This window comes from Onychomys torridus, chromosome 6 (assembly GCF_903995425.1).
Source record: "Onychomys torridus chromosome 6, mOncTor1.1, whole genome shotgun sequence".
Lineage (NCBI taxonomy): Eukaryota > Metazoa > Chordata > Mammalia > Rodentia > Cricetidae > Onychomys > Onychomys torridus.
The window spans coordinates 17,982,445-18,001,901 of NC_050448.1; the positions used below are offsets into that span (position 1 = coordinate 17,982,445).

The 19,457-nt window shown below is 45.9% G+C and overlaps 1 protein-coding gene across 1 annotated transcript in view; it reads left to right on the forward strand.

The window, feature by feature from the left end:
- The first annotated feature begins 274 nt into the window (after window positions 1-274).
- Fgf2 (fibroblast growth factor 2) overlaps window positions 275-19,457 on the forward strand; it is a 60,784-nt gene continuing 41,601 nt past the window's right edge. Inside the window, exon 1 of the mRNA XM_036191518.1 lies at window positions 275-927. Coding sequence (XP_036047411.1) covers window positions 753-927 — 175 coding nt within the window. The 5' untranslated portion in view covers window positions 275-752. The remainder of the gene's footprint in view (window positions 928-19,457) is intronic.

Below are 19,457 nucleotides of genomic sequence, written 5' to 3' on the forward strand. Positions count from 1 at the left end.
GGACCTAGAACGACCTAGAGAAGAGAAGCACCTAGTTTCCAAACAGAGAGATGTGAAGAATCTCAATGTACAGCCTATTAGGGTCTACTGAAAATCACCAACCGCAATTAACTGCAATTTTGTGAGAGTTCTTTCCAAGAAACATCTAACAACTGAGGCAGCGCAAGCACAAGCTCCGGGCTTTTTCTACGTGTTGAGGACCGTTTTCATCTTCCCACGCTGTCTCGGCCGGGGCGCCCAGAGAGGAAACTCAGGCGCCCCCTTCTCGGCCTCGGCCTTCTGCAACCGGTCCTTCCACTGGGACTGCAGATTTCCAAAGCCGGACTCGATCCCTCCTAGATCAGACCCTTTTTTGGGGTTGGAAGGCGCGTCGCTGTGTTAAAAGGCAGACGTGTGGAAAGCCAGCGAGAAAGTTGCATTTAAACTTTAGGAGCTGCGTCAGCGCAGTCGCTTGGAGAAAACTCCCCGGAGCCGGACAGATTCCTTGCAGCTTTCAGGCCCCGGGCGTGAGGAGGAGGCGGCGCGCGGGGCGGGGGCGCTCCGGGCTAGGGTGCAGGCGGGGACTTCGGGTGACGCGGTCCCAGGGCCGCAGTGCCACACAGGGGTTCTCGGCTTCCCGCAGAGTCCTGTGCGGGACGCGAACCGGGAGGCTGGCTGCCCGCGGGCGAGCCGCGCTGGGAGGCCGAGGCCGGGGTCGGGGCCGGGGAGCCCCGCGAGCCGCCGCAGCGGGGTCCCGGGACCGCGGAGGGGCCATGGCCGCCGGCGGCATCACCACGCTTCCCACACTGCCAGAGGACGGCGACCCCGTCTTCCCGCCCGGCCACTTCAAGGACCCCAAGCGGCTCTACTGCAAGAACGGCGGCTTCTTCCTGCGCATCCACCCCGACGGCCGCGTGGACGGCGTCCGCGAGAAGAGCGACCCACACGGTGAGCCGTCCCCTCCCACCCGCTCCCTAGCCCTCGGGGACGTGGGGACATTGAGGCGAGGCGCCCTTCAGCCCCTAGGCACCAGGGACCCCGGGGAGCAGCTCCATTCCCGTGCCCTCAGGAATAGGGTTCTTGTCCTGCACCTCCTCCGGCAGCTCCAGGTGGGCTGGCGCCCTAGTCCCTGGTCGCTCACAGGCCACCTGCTGCAGCCTGGATGCTAGGATGCTGGAGGCCTGGGGTCCGCGGCTCTGGTGGGGTGGAGGTGAGGGTGGTAGGCGGGGTGTCTCAGTCAGGGCTCTGGAACTCTGGCGTTCTGCAGTCACCAGGGGAAACGGGGAAACGGAGGCAGGACGAATGGTTCTTCAGCTGAGCCCCGCACTAAAGTTCGGACTTGGTGACATAGAGGGATGTGGCCCTTACCCTCACAACTATCATACTCTTCCCCCACCCAGCTTCTCCAGGTTATTACAAAGAGGAAAGCTAAGGGAGTCAAAAACAGACAAGAGACTAGCAAACCAACTTTTGACTTCCTTAGTAAAGTGCGTCAGACCTCGATTCAGTGTGAAGTCAAGAGCAGATCGTTTGACAGCGCTGAAGTGGGGGGTGGATTGAGGGTGAGATAAAAATTACAGCTTCAATTTATGTAATAAAAATATACACGATCGTGGATATAGAAACTGTCCTAAATTAGTAGGCTCAACTTTAAGGCTCCCAAGATATCACCTGCAGCGTTGGCTGTACCAGGTTGGACCCAGCCCCAGCCCCGGAGTCCGGGGATGAAACACCTGCATTTCTGAGTTTGTATTCTCAGTAGTGCGCCTCCAGAAGCTACATTTTTGGACAGCCACTGGCTAGTAAAGGCCCGAGCGGGCTGGTTTAGGTGTCTAAGGGTGGAGGTGAGAGAGACGACCTGCGGTTAAAACAAGTAGTTAAAACATCTGCTTAAAAGGCTGCCTTTATCTTTAAGGGTTCTGGTAGGGGGGTCTGACTTTTTTTTTTTTTTCACCTGAGACAAGAGTGGTCGAGGCCTGAGTTCCAGGGACCTGAAGTTTTCCATTTAGGAGCTCTGTCTTTATCTTAAGACGCCCAGGGAATTCTATCCACTATTTGAGGAGCAGCAGAAAGACCAGAATGCCCCACGAACAAAAGCAGCTGTCCTGTATATGCGCCATACATTTTCATATTGCTGAGTATTTTCAAAGCATAATAGGAAATTTAACTGACATAAAATATAAAAGAAGTACATATGAATGAGGTAGGGTGATTTTCCACACACTGTGATGTTTAAATGGGTTTTTAAAAATACCGATCTCCTCACATTTTTTATGGTAAAACCTTATCTGGATGCTTTCTTCTCCTTTTAAAGTGTGGCACCATGGTTCTGTCATCACTGCTGGTATGGCTGCGGTGTCTCCACAGCCCAGCATCTTGTTGCTGCTCTTGCTTCATAGGGACCAACCACTAAGAGACTGTACGTCTATTATTTGTTTGAGACGTGCTCTAATTTGGAAAACCTTATCAACTGAAAAGATGCTTGGAAGCTATTAATATGAGTTAGCACTGTTTCTCTATTTTAGTGTAGAGCCGATGTTAGAAAATGTGTCTTTTTCTTTGAGAATCGCCTGTCGAGGCTCAACTGCTAGGACAATCGGCATATGCGTCCCAGGTGGCCTTATTCTTTTCCAAAGCATGCATTGTTTGAAGAGTCTGTTTCATGACTAAGGGCAGAAGAATCATCTTCCAGTCTGGGTTCTCTTCAGAGCTTTACCTAAGGCTCTTGTTTTTGAATGCTGTATTAATTGCAGAATTATTTTTTCTTTGAAGGTATTTACCTTATAATAAGACAGAGGTGAGTGGGGATAATTCTGAATTGCATAACATATTGCTATACTGTAAAAACAGCTGTGCATTCTTCACAAATACTGAGTGTGATTTTGGACCTTTTTTCTTTTTCATTCTTTATTTTTTTAGGTAGGGCCTCACTATGCTGATTTCAAACTAGAGATTTTCCTGCCTCTGGCCTCCTGCTTCTTGCGTGCTTATAGAATTATAAGTCTTATAATCTTGGGATTGGCCATGTGTCACGATGCCCAGCTCAGTTTCTAATTTTTCTTAAATTTTACTTTTTAGATTTATGTGTATGAGTGTTTTGCCTGCATGAATGTATGTGTGCCACCTGCATGCAGTGCTCATGGGGGTCAGAAGAGGGCGCTGGATTTCCTGGATCTGGAATTAGGATTACTGTGAGCCATCATCACGGTCGGTGCTGGGATCTGAACCCAGGTCCTGTTCAAGAACAGCAAATGTTCTTAATTGCTGAGCCATCTCTCCAGCCCCCCAATTTTGTAGTCTATAACTCCATGATTCTCAAGTGGAGTAATTTGGCAACTCTTAGAGACATTTGTAGACATCATAACCTACAAAGTACTTCTGGTAGTTATTGGGGGCACTCCTGGTCTTTAATGGGGTGCATTCCTGGGGTTTAATGAGTAGCATTCCTGGATATTTGGTGAGGGACCCTCCTGTATGTTTAGTGGGGGGCACTTCTGAGGAATACTCCTGGGTGTTTAAAGTAAGGGAGTACTCTGGGTGTTTATTGCATGGAACTCCTGTGTGTTTAGTGGGGAGCATTCCTGGGTGTTTAGTGGTAGATACTCCTGGTGTTTAGTGAGGGATACTTCTGGGCATTCAATGGGGGGCACTCCTGGCTGTTTAGTGGGGGCATTCCTGGGTCTTCAGTGGGTAGGGACCCAAGATGTTAAATACCCTGCTATCTTCAGAACATACACACAACTAGAACTAGGTCCAGGATTTTCCTATCGTTAGCAAAGAAAGGATGCTAACAGTCAAGAATAGAATAACTCATCCAGATGTGTGCTGGCAACTAACTCTCCTAGAGGACATCTTTCTCCTGACAAGAGTACCAAAGAGACCATTGATCATTTTTGTATAGTCTCCCATGGACATAAACATATGTACAGTGTGTTTTCCTAGCATGAGAAAGGTACACTGATGGCTGAGCAGATCAGGATGAGGCCCAAGGGAAAAATACAGGAAAGTGTAGGTGAGGGCAAATTGGCAGTATCTCCTCAACCACACACTTTTCCCTAAATGTATTGGGAAATAAAAGCAGCTGCTTTCCCACTACATTAATGGCTCAGATTCTCAGTTCTTTGTGGTCTCAATCTTCAAAGTGTCCAGTTGACCCAAAACTATATCACCCAAGATTTATTCCTTTCTGTTTATATCTCTTCCAAGGTGCAGAAAGCTCAGAAAGGCAGGCATAATCTGATGATGCCTCTGCTGGCTGGTGTCGATGTCAGCTTGACAGGAGCTGTAGTCAGCACAGAGCTTTCCTAATACCTCCATAAGATCAACCTTAGGCAGACCTGTAAGGCATTGTCTTAGTGATTGATGGGAGAGGGCCCAGCCCATGGTGGGTGGTGCCACGTTGGGCAGGTAGTCCTGGGTTCTATAAGAAAGCAGATTGAACAAGCCGGTAAGCAGCACCCCTCCATGGCCTCTGCATCAGCTCCTGCCTCCAGGTTCCCACCCACTTTGAGTTCCTGCCTTGGTATCCCACAAAGACTTGTTGTGATCCAAGATATGTAAGCCAAATCAATCCTTTCCTCCCCAAGTTTGTTTTGGTCATGGTGTTTCATTACAGCAACAGTAAGCCTAACTAAGACGGTGACTCTGAATGAAGTTGTGAGTGCTGGGGAGTTCTGGGAAGCATGCTTGGAAGACTATGATCCACACAGTGGGTACTGGCTAGGTGAGGAGTGAAGTTCAGCTACAGAAGGAGCAAGGTGGGAGCAGGTGTGAACATCCTGGAAGGGAGGCCAGAGAGGACAACCAGACACAGGTATTTCCTGGTTTGCAGAGTTGCTGATGGTCAGTGGCGCTCCACTCCTGGCTGATCCTCAAGTTCTTTTCACTCAGAGGGACCCGTTTTCTGCACCTTTGCGTTTGTAGGCCTAGAAGACCTTTATCTGACAGGGGAGCTGTGATAAAGACAAGGTGCTGCAAGTCGTTGTAGCCTGCTTCTCCAGCACATGTGCTGTGCACACACCTTCCTTTTGGCATCCTTGATCTGGACCTCAGCAAGCCTCTTCTAATGACCCTGGGGATGAATTGCATTGTGTCTGCTCTGAAGCTTTGAGCAGGGGGTCATGTGAGATGTCCCAAGGGAGAGAACTTTTTTTATCCCAAGCAGAACGTACGGCATGTGGAGGAGTATGAGACGTGGGCTGCTTACGGACATGCTAACATTAAATCTATTCCAGATGTTCTTACTTAGGGGAAAGGAAGGTAGTTAGAACTGCTGGATCTACCCCGAGCTAACCCTAACTGCTCATTGGTAACAATTCTCTGCTTCCAGGCATGGGGGACCTGAGATTGGCAGAGGTTGATGGTTAGCCCACACCCAGGAGGAGTGGGGATGGTGGCCAGGTCAGCTTGCTTCCTATGCTCTTTGCTGCTGCACACATTCTGCACAGTGCCCAAAATAAAAACACGGGCTGTGAAATTCACAGATCTCATTTTATAGAGGCTCAGAGTGGTAGGTAGTTGCCTGAGTTACTCTCCTGACTCACTTTCCTGACCCAGCTCCTCGCCCACCTGGTCGCTGGCCTGCCAGCCCTGCTTCTGCAGCCTCCTTGCTCTCTCCCATCCCGTAGTCAAGGTACCCTCGGGATGCCTGTGGCCATGCTTCCTCAGGACATTGAGGGCCAGTTGCTTCAAGGGCTCTGTGAGCCCTCTATTGCTAACTTCTGAGGATTCTGGGCAAAGCAACCTTAGCTTTTCCATTGCCCTGTGTAAAAGCATCCATTCATTAAACGATTCTAGATGCTTCAGCCTTTCCCTCCTTTGGTCATATCTGGCAAAGTGGTTCCTGCCAATTTGCCTTACTAAGCATGGTATTTACTGTGATGCTGTTTGTGTGCAGTAAACAAATGAGGTCAGACTCCCAGAGCTTATTAATCCTGGAAATCATGTAATCTGTACAGAGAGAAAGGACAATTCATGAGTCACAGATATTACCACACCTTAGGAGTCTTTAAAGATGCAGTCAGTGCCAAGTGACATCAGCCTAGAGAAGGCAACATTCCCTTCTGATGTGCCCTGAGGGCTTTTGTTGGGTTTATAAAACATCCGTTATATAACCAGACCTCTGACACTGGGACGATCTGTGTATTCTCTGATTACGTCATGCAACACGGACAGATAGGATTTTAAAGTTCAACTTGAAAACAAAATCGTGTAGATACAGTAAACAAACCAGAACCAAGCTTTGTACTTCACAAGTGAAAGTCCACAGTGATGCTGGGAAGTTGTCATCAGCAGGGCTGGCCCGGGCATTTAGGGTCCCTGCTAGGGGAAAATGCCTACTACTCACAGAAGTGCTGACAGAGGGATGGTGGCTGCACATGCTGGGGGGCTTTTCATCTTTTCCCAGTTCCTGTCCTTGTTGATTTTCCAACGTCCTTCCTGGGCCTCTTCAGCCTGTAGCACACTTGTAAGGCGGCTGGCCTGGGGTAAAAGCCTATGACTATGGAATGAGCACATCTGGGCGCACATCTTAACCTCATTAGCATATTCTGTTCAAGTGTGTGTGTGTGTGTGTGTGTGTGTGTGTGTGTGTGTGTGTGTGTCCTTATTTTTTTTTTTTAACAAAACAATTATGCCAAGTCCAGGCCAGTGAGCTGCAATGTGCTTGGTAATTAGGATGTCCAGAGGAGATTTGCCTGTCGAATATGTTCTACTTTATTCATAAACCTTTCTTACAATACCATGTTATTATAAAGGTTGTGGCAATCTCATGTAAGTAGACATCTCACCAAGCAGGGAAGTGTGGGTTGGTCAGGCAGAGCAAACTGCAGGTTCTCACTGGGAAATCCTCTCTGGTGAGAAAGCCACCACAAGGTCCTTTAGCAGGCCAGGAGGTGGGCACCACTTGAGAGTGTGGGACCAGGGTCTAATGCTGGCAGATAGGCTTGTGAGAACTAAGGAAGCCAGAGTCACACAGTGGCAGCTGCAGAATCCTCTTGCCAATGGAAATCAGCACAGGGGCTTAAGGTGTGTCTCGGGAGCTTGGTGGTACAATCCTGGGAACTGTCTACAAAGTTCCAGTTTTTGTATTACTCTAGTAGTTTTTAGCTTTGGGCTACTGAACCTCCCAGCCTTGGAGCTGGTTCATTAGCATACATACCAATTTTTGTCTTGGGCTTGGCTCATATTGGAGCTGCTTTGTGGCTTCCTCCTATCTTGAAAGCATTATATTATTTCAAGTCACACAAAATGGTTTTCAAGTTATATAAAATGGTTTCACTTGTGTTAGTAACAAATTAGAAATAATTCTTATACCTACAGAACTTCAAGTAAGCACTAGACAGTAAGAATTGGCTGTAATTTGGGATATTTCCTTCTTCTGTCCACTGTTAGCTCAGCAACTAATAATCTGCCTGTCAAAGTTATTGTTAATAATTGTGTCTGAGGACCCTCTGAGCTATGTTACAGATGCTTCTGGAACTTAGGAGGGGTTAAGAGCAGGTTGTGTCTTCCCCTGTGAGCTACAGACTGTGGCTCTTAGAAATCACACTGTGCTGTTTCTAACCCTTGTCTGACATTTTTAGTCAGAAGAAATGCAAAAACAGTGAGCCAGTAGCCAATGTTTAACTTACGTCTCATCCTAGTCAACCTGTTACTCTTCCTACAAAAGGTGACTTGCTTGTTGTAACCCTGCTGCTTACTCACTTGCTTATAGAAACCTGGAATATATGTGTGTGTCTTTTCAGAGGGTTATTGACCCCAAACTAACCTCTGTCCTGGATTCTCCAGTAGAATTCCTCAGTAAAAGTTCCAGGTTTTCAAGGTATTGTGGATATTAACAGTATAAAGAAAGATGGGTTGAAAGTAAGGGTTACATCCCAAGTGTAACTGAACTATTAAGAATGATTTTTATTTAATTAATAATTAATCTTATATTAATTTATAATAGGAGTTTATTCCATATACCCTGATGTTGGAGAATGATAGCATTCCCCATGGACAGCTTCTCAGCTGAGGGTTCTAGTCCCTGGTGTCTTGCTTAGACTTCACTTGAGATAATTATATCTAACCCTGTTATAGTTGGGAAATTTAGGGAATCTTGGAGGTGGGTTTTTCTAAGGAAAGTCAATGGAAAGATGAGTCATTACTCAGGAAAAATGAACCGTACAACTTTTATTAGCAGTTCTGATTTCTTTAAAGGCATTTACAATTTTTGTTTTAGATTTGGAAAAATCGTGTGTGTGTGTGTGTGTGTGTGTGTGTGTGTGTGTGTGTGTGTGTGTGTATCTGTCTGTCTGTCTGTCTTGTAACTTCATGCCCATTGTGGCCAGAAGAGAGAGCAGATCCTGGAGCTGGAGCTACAGATGTTGTGAGCAGCCCTGTGCTGGGGGCTGACCTTTGGGCCTCAGTAACAGTACAAGTGCTCTTAGTCGCCAAGTTCTCTCTCCAGCCCCAGTGTTTTGTCTTGTTTGAGACAAGAGTCTTCTCCTGTAGCACAAACTGGTCTGGAACCCTTGGTGATCTCCTTGCCTCAGCCTCCCGAGTCCTGGGATTACATCTGTGAGCCACCAGCAGCATTCAGAATGTTTTTTTTTTAAACACTATGTGCTGTAGGATAACTTTTCCTTGGGGTTCTGAGAGTTGTTAATTCTTTCTCAGTGGTTCAAAGCCTGAAGTCCTGTACTTCCTTCCACTTTACCTGATTTTCATTTTGGAATAACCCATTTTAAGCGTATCCTGGCAAGAGGATTCTGGGTCAATCACTTGGGAGACTTGCTTCCAGTTCAGGTGCTGTTTTTGCTTTTTTGGGGGGTCTGCCACCCAGCTCCCAAATAAATCACACACAAAGGCTTATTCTTAATTATAAATGCCCGGCCATAGCTTGGCTTATTTCTAGCCAGCTTTTCTTTAAATTATCCCATCCACCTTTTGCCTCTGGGCTTTTCCCATTCTCTTACTTCTATTAATCTTACTCCTGCTCTGTGGCTGCTGTGTGTCTGGTTCCTGATGTCCTCCTCCTCCTCTCTAGTTCCTTGATCTCTCCTCCCAGATTTCTCCTTCTATTTGTACTCCCTGCCAGCAGCCCTGCCTATCCTTTCTCCTGCCTTGCTATTGGCCATTCAGTTCTTAATTAAACCAATCTCATGTTTTAGACAGGAACAGCAACACAGCTTCACAGAGTTAAACAAATGCAGCTCAAACAAAAGTAACACACCTTAAAATAATATCCTAATACATTCAGTCATGTGGCCTCTCCCAGTATGTGACCCTCCTACATGTGTCACTATTGCCTGCCTCTGGCTTCTTGGGAATCCTTTGGTCTCAGTACACTAAGGGTGCTCCTGCCCAGCTGATTTCCCTGCATGCTCTCTTGTGTCTGGTCTTTCACTTGCCTGTTCCCTGTCTCTGCTTTGTGCTCTCCCTCCCTTCTTCTTTCTGTTTATGTTCTAGAATTTCTTCAGCACATCATTTTTAGTCTCTTGTGATCCTGTGCTCCCCTGCATAAGGACAGGCACCTCACCACAGCCTCAGTGTCACATGTCACTACCTCAGACTGGCTCCTTTCCCCAGCAAGTTTCCATGTCTAGTTAAGCTGCTTTTCTAGATGCCAGAGACCCATAGCAGCCGCCTTGCCCTTTCCTCAATATGCATGTGTATGCATGCACACACCTGCATACTTCCTCAATATGCATGTGTATGCATGCACACTTGGATCTGTCTCCCAGTCTTTGTGGTTCTTCTTTGCCCCACTCTTTATTTCTCCTGCTACTTCCCTGAAGCATTAAGTAAACCTGTTGATAGTCTCAAATATGGCTGTGTTAGTTCCCTTTCTGTTTCGGTGTTAAAATACCCAACGGAAAGCACCTTAAGGAGAAAAAGGTGATTTAGCTCACAATTCCAGGTAAGCAGGGAACTAAAGGTGGCAGGAACTTAGAGCAACTAATCAAATCCACCTACAGTCAAGCAGAGAGAGGTGAAGGCATGCAAGCTTACTATTCGGCTCACTTTCCTGACAGTCTAATACAGCCCAGGACCTAGACCCAGAGAATGGTGACCTGTCCTCTCACAACAGTTAACATAATCAAGGTAGTCCCACAGGCCACAGACACACTCGCAGACACGCCCACAGACCCATCTGATCTAGACAGTTCCCCTTGGAGACTCCCTTCCTACTTGATTCACTATCTTTAAATAGACAGTTTAACCTTACCATCCCCAGGGCCTTCAGCATCTTCTATCCCTGTCAGCTGCCCACGTTCACCACTTCCCATAGTTGGTCTTTCCTAATGTAGTTCACATTTTCCAAACACTTTCTTCTCAGTTCCCCTCTTACCCTCTCCCCTCCCATTCTTAACTTTCTCTAGGAAGGTCCTACATGTACGACCTCAAGAGTTCTCTGTCACCCTGTTGCCTTCCCGCCCTCCACTCATCTCCTTTCCTTCTACCTCCTTTCTTTACCTTTCCCAGGTCCTCTTTCCATCACCATTCACTTTCTCCTTTCTCTCCCCTTTTCTCTCTCATCTTTCTTTACCTCATACTAGGTGAGCATTCTGCCACAGAACTGTCTGAGTGAAGTACCGGGGCACTCAGAAGCATGCTGTGGCACGTGACGTATGTGAAATGTGAGTGGCCGTGACAGCCCCCACCCCATTCTTTTGTAAGAGCACCCTCTCATTCGTCCGAGGAAGCAATGCAGCAGCGACCATGGTCCTCTGTCCCAGTCACTTGTTCCTGAGGAAGACTTTCTCCTCAGCTCTAGGGGGAGAGATTCCCTGTTTCTATTTGATCTAGATGTCCAGCTCCATTGTCCTCTCACAGAGGAAGCCAGAGTGCTTCCCCATAACTTTACTGAGGAATGCTGACCGGGGGTGCACACTCGACTCGGGCACCTTAATGTCCAAGTCACTTTTCCTCCAGTGGCAAACCAGAACCACTTCATAAAGGAGGGCCGAGGAGGTCTGGCACCGTTGTTGGTGTCCTTCTTGGCTGTGAGGAAATGGCACAGAGCGCTTCCCTCAGATTTATGAGCCAGTATTCATCATAATAATCTGCAAAACTCACTGTGTGACAGTGAGTCAGGCTCTTTGTGATGGGATGTCTGCAGGGGAGGGTGGGGAAAGAGCACTGAATAACTGTCTCCTTTGCCTCCTCTCTAAGCTGAATCATTTTACAAACAGGAAACAATTCATAGGTTTTGTCATGGTCATTATACAAATAGGAACCGGAAGAACTTGACAGAGAGGAGCAGCATCTCCATTACAAAGTTCCTTTTCAGAGGACAGTGCCAGGGTGTGTGAAAACAAGCTGGAAAAGTATTTTATATACTTATTAAAATGAATGGAAAAAACATCACTTTAGGGAACATACTACCTGATGAACAGACTTTGTAATGAGTTAGAAATAGAATCGATTTCTCTACTATATAGAAATATTGTGTCTCATATATAGTACCTTTTAAAACAGTACCTGGTATGTGTCTCTTTCCCCTTATTTTCTCTATTGTATTTGAATGCAGTTTTAAATTTTCCTTACAGCTGTTTCTAGTCTTGGTCTCATTTAAAAAGGTGTATGCATAGGATGCACGTGAGTGTTGCATGTGTTTGTCTATGCTGGGGAAGGTGTCATTTTCTTACTGACTGGGGGGACTTGAGGGGACGCCCCTTTGACTTTGGAGGTTCTGGTTCGGGGGTGGTATATCCTTGCATTTTACATGGTTGGTATTTTCTGTTACCTTTCAGCTTACTGGGAATAGCTGTTTAGAGAGGCTTTGTGTAAGTCATGTTTAAAGCTTTCATTTTGAATGTGAGACCTCTGAACCTTATTTCTTATTTATTCATATCAGCTATTCAAAGCCCACTAATATAGAATTGGAATATATTCAAGTGGGGTTAGGAAGGCAGCTTTGCTTTGGTTGAGTTTATTCATATGTGAAGAACCAGTCTACGGAAGTGCCGGGATTAAAAATAATGAACCGCAGTGGTATAGCTTCAACTGTCCAGGCAGGAAAGTGAGGCACATGCTGATTTCTGGACGAGCTGATATAAAGCCAATGGATTCGTGGATCTGTTTAGCCCTGTCCAGATAATGGGGAGTCCTACACTGAGTGGCAGATTCCTGCTGTCCTACAGGGAGTGGAGAGGCCAGGTGTTCAGTTTGCAGCATTCTATCTCTGGACCATAACTGAGTATGGAATGCATGCATGCATGCATGCATGAATGAATGAATGAAAGAAAAAAATTGAGGGCATGCTCTGTTTCATCTTTAGAAATAGAATCTTTTCAGCCTCAAAGACAAACTTCTAAGTCAAGGATTATTCCTCATTTTTCAGGTAAGAAAAGTTTGGTTTTTTGTTTTGTTTTGTTTTTTACTTTAGGCTTTTCAAGCCATAGTCTCTATGATAGCAAACAATGGATTGTGCATTCTAGAATCTTCTTGTTTAGAATACAGGCTTATGGCAGAGTTCCACGTGGACAGAAATGTGAACAGACACTGGTTTTGTGGCAGTGAGATCCAAATTTCTGATTTTTCCTGACATACTGAAATGCACCCATGTTAAAGAGCATGGCAAGACTCGGGATGGCTGAGAAGAGCTGCTGAAGGGGCAGGTGGCTGCCCAGTGAAGACCATGGCATGGGCATAGGAACATTTTCTAGAAACAGACAGCTTTCTCTGTTGAAGAGAAGTTTCTCCTTTTCTCTTTCAGCTTGTCTGAGTTTGTAGGGTGGGTGCCTGGATATACATCCTAGGTCTTCGAAGTTTTGGCATTTCTCTTTGGATGGGAGAAACCATTGAACTAATTTAACTGGTGGCTCCATTTAAAACAATGGCTGGAAGTAGTTCTGGGGCTGTTATGTCAGAGTTGAAGGGGCTGTCTGTCCTCCCCAGCTGGCTCTTGCACACTTCTTTGCTTAGGAAATAGTTGTTTTAGTACTAAATATTTCTTCACTATTGAAGGGTTGTTTTCTAAAGAACTGTTCTTTTTTTAAATAAGATTTTTTTTATATGTGTGTATCTATCTATGTGAGCAGTGTACACATGTGTGTTCAAGTGCCCACAGAAGATATGTAGGATCCTTTGGGGCTGGAGTTACAGACATTTATGAGCTGTATAGTGTGGGTGCTAGGATCCATGCTGTGGTCCTCATCAGAGAGCAGTAGGCACTCTTAACCCCTGGGCCATCTCTCCAGCTCTGAGAACTGAAGCTTTCAGATGGCACATTAAAATTAGAAGTAATTATGGACCATATTACAGAAGCATGGAGTGGACCCTGAAGTCGAGATCTAGAAGATGAAAACCCTAAGGAAGCTGGCCATATAGAAATGCAGAGAGTAGTTAAATGGCTATTTTAAAAGCATGATAAGAGTCTTTCAAGGAATTTGAGATGAGATAGGCTTATTAGAAAGATATCATATAAGATTTATAAACAGTCCAAAATGACTTGAAAGCACAGATATCCTTTCATACTTTTCTGTACCACTCAGCATTGCCAGTCACTAAATGTGTTGTGTGAGGAAGTGAAGACCAAGATGGATGAACAGATATCAAGAAGGGGCTCAGCTGCCTGCACCCAGAAAACTACCTGAAGACAAATTCCTCTTTGCTTGGAGTCTTCTGCTATCTGTGATTCCATTGCCACCTTCCTTGTGGATCAGCCAGAATAGTGGTGTTTCCACAGTCTGACTTCCTGCTTAAGCCATTTGTATGTGCTCTTCATGGCCTTCACTCATGCTGGCATCTGCCTGATTGCCATGCTGGTTCTAGTGCCAGCACCCAATACTGACTTCCACGCTGCCCAATCTGCCCCATCAGTGCCAGTTCCAAAACCACGACAAAATACCAGCTTAAACAATGCACAACTTATCTTCTCAAATTTTGTAAGCTGAAAGTCAGGAATCCAGGTATTGGCTGATTTAGACTGCTCCCAGGCCACTCTTCTGGGTGTGGGCTGGGTGCCCTTTGCCACCTCCACATTTGGTGTACAGACCCCTGTGCCCCTTAGATGTCCCAATTTCCTGTTATTAGGACACCATTCTTATGAAAGCTGAAGAGAAGTGTGTATTTGAATCTTCTGGACATGGAACCAGTCCATTCCTCAGACAGCATTCTGTTTTTTCACTCTTTGGCTCTTTACTCTTTGCTCTTTTGGGGGCCCTGCCACCCAGCTCCCAAATAAATCACACACACGGAAGTTAATTCTTTCTTATGAATGCCCAGCCTTAACTTGTCTTGTTTCTTGCCAGCTTTTCTTAAATTATCCCATCTACCTTTTGCCCCTGGGCTTTTACCTCTCTCTATTTCTGTATACTTTTCTTTCCTTCTTACTCTGTGTCTGGCTGTGTGGCTGGCCCATTTTCTCAATCCTTCCTCCTCTTATTTATTCTCTCTGCCTGTCAGCCCCACCTATGCCCAACTATTGCCCATTCAGCTCTTTATTAGACCAATCAGGTGTTTTAGACAGGCACAGTAACACAGCTTCACAGAGTTAAATAAATGCAACCTAAAAGAATGCAAGACATCTTTGCATCATTAAAACAAATGTTCCACAGCATAAATGACTGTAACACACCTCAAAATAATATTCCACAACAGCATTCTATCCCTCAGACCCAGTGAACAAGGCTCCTGCCATGTCTGTCTGCTCCACTTACTGTCACCAGTAGCATGAGGATTTGCTCACCTCAAAAATGATCAGTTTCAGCACAGGTAGGCACAGGCCTTCATGCTTAGCTACTCCGGAGGCTGAGACAGTCCAGGGCCCTCCTGAGCTATGCAGCATCTTCAAGCCAGCCCAAGCGGTAAAACAGGACCTTGCTTTGACATTTAAAAACACAGAAAAAGGTTGGAAATGTAACAGCTGGGTGGTAGAGCACTTTCTAGGTGCTGTGGTTTGATTCTGTAATGCCCCCACAGGCTCATGTGCTGGAACACTTGGCTCCCATCTGGTGGTACTTCTTTGGGTGGTGCTAGAACCTTATGGGGTGGGGCCTTGGTGAAGGAAGTGAGTCACTGGGAAGGCAGCCTCAGTTACATTCTGGCCTCTGTTTCTTGGTCCACCAAGATAAGCAGGCAGCTCCATGGTCCTGTCACCACCACCTCATTTGAATGTAAGTACCGTGTTAGAGGCCCTGTCTCCAAATATAGTCAGTACTAGGGGTTATTTGGGAGCTAACATTTGAGCTCACAAATATAACTTGGCTTTTAATACCATCTTATCAGCTGGGATTTATGCTTTGCTGGAAAATTTATTAATATACTCTGTCTAGTTGATACAGTTGAGCATTATTCTCTTCTGTTCAGAAGAACAAGACGAACTCCTCAAGGGGAACGCTGGTTCATAATCCCCTAGCCACTGTGGTCCATAGGAAGCAGAAAACATAAGACAGGAAACTTAGAACGCAGGTTGTAGTAGTAAACAGCAAAGTGTTCTAGAAACAGGATTGAGACTCCTGAGGAAAGAGCAGTAGCAGGAGGAGTAACAGGCACTCTTGCGGGAGAGTGGTGACGTCCATCAGCTGTAATGGGACATGAGCATTTCTCAGAGCTATACTCCATAAGAGAACGGTGTTTCCTTCAGGAGAGCCTCATGTGTTAGCTTCTTAGGCCAGGGCCTACCTCATTTGTTTAGATATTACCTATGGCTGTTTTTCATGGCAATGGCTGCAATGCCCATCAAAACCTAAAGTTTTTTATTGTCTAGCCCTTTACAGAGTGTTCACTGATACCTGGTTTGGGCTTTATTTCTATTTTTATTTTGACTTCTTGATCACAGTGTTACTGCTGTTCCAACTATTAAATCGGATGTGATATGATCATGGCTTTTACTTCTCAGCCTTTTGAGCAAAATTACTCTATCCAGGCTGATTTCTTATTTTTAAATGTTTATTAATTATCTAATGTCATGTAATACATTGGAAGCACATTTCCCCCTAAATGGCACAAAAGATAAAATGGTGATACTAATTTATTTACCTATTGATTATCCTGCAGTATCTTAGGGTTTCTATTACTGTGAAGAGACACCATGACCATAGCAACTCTTATAAAGGAAAAACATTTCACTGAGGTGGCAGCTTTCAGTCTCAAAGGTTCAGTACATTATCAGCATGGCAGGGAGCATGGTGCTGGAGAAGGAGCTGAGATTTCTACATCTTGACCAATAGGCAACAGGAAGTGAACTAAGGCACCGGGTGTGACTTGAGCATACATGAAACCTCAAAGCCTGCCTTCACAGTGACACACTTCCTTCCACAAGGCCACACCCACTCCAACAAAGCCACACCTCCTAATAGGGCCACTCCCTTTGGGAGCCATTTTCTTTTAAACCACCACACAGGGATTGGTTGAACACATGGCCTTGTGCATGCTAGGTGTATTGACTGCTTCTCACTGTGACAAAATACCTGATCTGAAGCAACCAAAGGGAGGAAGGCTTTGTTCTGGCTCTTCATTTTGGAAAATGCAGCACACCGTGGTAAGGAAGCATTCTGGAAGCAGTGGCTTGTGACTGTGGCAGGAAGAAAGTAAAGCTGTTTGCTTACTTGGAGACACACGGGGAATGGTTAGGTCAAATCAGGGCTATAGCCATAAGCCACCCTTTGCCCCACTTCACCCCCAGCAACCCACATCATCTAATGATGCTTCACAACTTCCCACAACAGTGTCACCAGCTGGAGACCAAATATTTGAACCCATGAGCCTGTGGGGGCATTCCACATTCCAACCATAATCTCCTACCTGTGGCTCCCATAGGCTCACAGCCATCTCAGACTGCAAAATACATTTAGTCCAGCATCAAAAGTCATCATAGTCTTTCTTTTCCAACACTGTTTAAAGTTCCAAATCCCAAAATGGAGAAATGGGGGGAACAAGGAAATATTGAACTCAGGCAAGATAAAACCCAGCAGAGAGAACAAACTCTCTGGTTTGCCAAACCCTGTCCAGTGGGGCCCCACCTGTCCTGCTCTGCTGCCCAAAGCACACAACCTTTGTCTTGGCTACACTTACTACCTGCACCTCTCCTTGGCAGATGGCCCACATCCCTGGCATCTCTTACATCCTAGGCTCTCCACTGCAACTAGGCTTCAGACACACAGCTTTACACAGTGGCCTCTCGGGGGCCACCTTACAAAGAATCTGGCCCAGCTACACCTTGCCTAGCCTTTGCAGCTTTCTGGAGCTTTAGGTCTCTGTGATCTTGTAATTCTTACATTTTGCATATCTGCAAAACTAGTAGCATGTGGTTAAATTCTGCTGCCAGTGCTGCAGCTTGACCACCTTCCCTACAGCTGCAGTGTAGCCTTTGTATGCCCTGTTGGCTGAACACTTCCCTTGAGGCTGTGCTTGAACTTGGAGCCTCTGCTGCAGCACTAGTCTTGCTGGCCATAGTCTTGCCCTGCAGTCATCTTTTTTGTCTCAGCACTGATTGAATGGCATCTCCTTGCATTAATCTCTCTGTGGTCACTTTGGCTCTACCTACTGCACTTTGTTCCCTGCCTTAAATCCAGCCACCCTCTTTTTGATGCCAAATTGCTATTTTTTCCTGTGTGTTCTTTCTCAATATAAATCTGGTTAAAAACATCAAGCAATAACCTGTACGTAGCCTGGATGCTATGCTGTTTGAAGATTCCTTCCTGAAACAAATTAGCCTGTTATTTTTAATTCAACCTCACCTGACTGTTTTAGTAAGGCTTGGGCAGCAAGACACTTTGCCAGAAGGTAACACAAATGGCTTCTAATTTCCAGTAGAGTCCTTATTCCCTCTGAAAGCTCACGAATCTTTTCATGCCTACTTGGCATTCTGGTTTTTCTTATCCTCATCAGAATGACCCATTAAGTTTTGCTTTCAGCATTCTGGGTTGAATCTACATTTCAGACTCTGCCATATTATTCCTACAAACTAGTTCCAGAGCCCGTGAACCACGTGGCCAGGTTCATCACAGTGAGGGTCCCACTTTTTTTTTTATAGGACAGGATTTTACTCTGCAACCCTGGCTTGCCTGGAGCTCAGTGAGTTGCTAGGTCTGCACAGTGGCCTTGCATGCTCAGCTGGTTCCCTGTGTCTGCCTCCTAGGTGCTAAGATTTCATGTGTGCTCCACTTATTTGTATCAATTCTTATATTACTTTTCTGTGACCAAATATTTGACAAGAAGCACCTTGATGGGGGAGGGGTTATCTTGGTTCATGGTTTGAGAGTATAGTTCATCACAGCAGGGAAGGAAGTGCCAAGGCTTGAGTTCTGTCCCATGCCAGGCAGACTCTGGGAGATGGTCAGAAGCAGACTTTTCTCTTTTTCCCTTTTCTTTCTCCACTCTCTATTCACTCCCAAACTGGAACCCTTCTTCCTAGGCCAGGCTTCCAATTGTTAAACACTGGCTGTGGTGGTAGGTAGTTAATTGTTAACCCGATGCCTAGAAGGTAGACCTCCAGCACAGCTCTGAGAATGTCTGGGAGGGATTGTCTTGATTGTTAGTCGATGTGAGGAGAACCGTCTTAATTGTGGGTGGGCATCCCTTGAGCAGGGGAGTCAGGACTGTGTAGAATGGAGGGAGAAGCTGAGCGCTAGCATGCCTGAGCATGCACTTGTGGCTCCTGCCACTGACTCCCCTGCCACGATGGACAGACTGTAAGCTGGGACTGTGAGCCACACAAGCCCTTTGTCTCTTGAGTTGTGTTTTGTTTTATCACAGCAACAGGGAAAACTCAGACACTGGTGGAGGCTATCTGCTCCTTCTTGAGTGGAAGCTCTTCTCATCCACCAATCAGAAACCTTCAGACGCCTCGCCAGGAAGTCAGTCTTCACCCCAACTCCCTTCCCTTTCATAGCTCATCCTTGAACACTGTGTGGGCAGGCCCCTCCTGGGGTACAGTGAGAGAGAAGAAATACTCTTTCCTGTGGGAGTCAAGGAGAAGACTCAAAAGTCCAGCTTTCTGGCCACTCAGAAGACAGGTTCCAGCCTGGAATATGAAGGAGTCTGTTGAGCATGGGACAGCCTGTGGGTACCTTGGGAAGGATGAGGATGCTAGGAGAGAACAGATACTAGAATAAGAAGCATTGCTGTAGGAAGAGAAGACATGGACACTGCAGTTTGAATAGGTTCACAGGGAACTGATGTTTCCTTGTTGTTTTTCTTACTGAGGATTGAACCCAGGCCCCATTACAGGTTTTAGGTTGTTATTACAAATCTAAGTTGGGGTTTTTGCTAGGCTTTCCACCCAATTTTAACAGCAAAGTAATATTCCTATACAGGACATTTCTTTAGTTATTTGTGTATGTTCCTTGCAATTTAATTAATTTTTCTTGAAAGGCCCTGCAGGGGGTTGTGTTACCCAGGGTAGCTTTTCTCTCCATTTATTCATGAGATTTAAAGGAAAAACAGTTGGGATATCTGTTTGGTTACACCTACTTTACTATTTTGCAGACCTGGGTTACTTTTGGCCGTGTTTAATGATGTAGAACTGGAGAGCTTTTGTGTTTCCG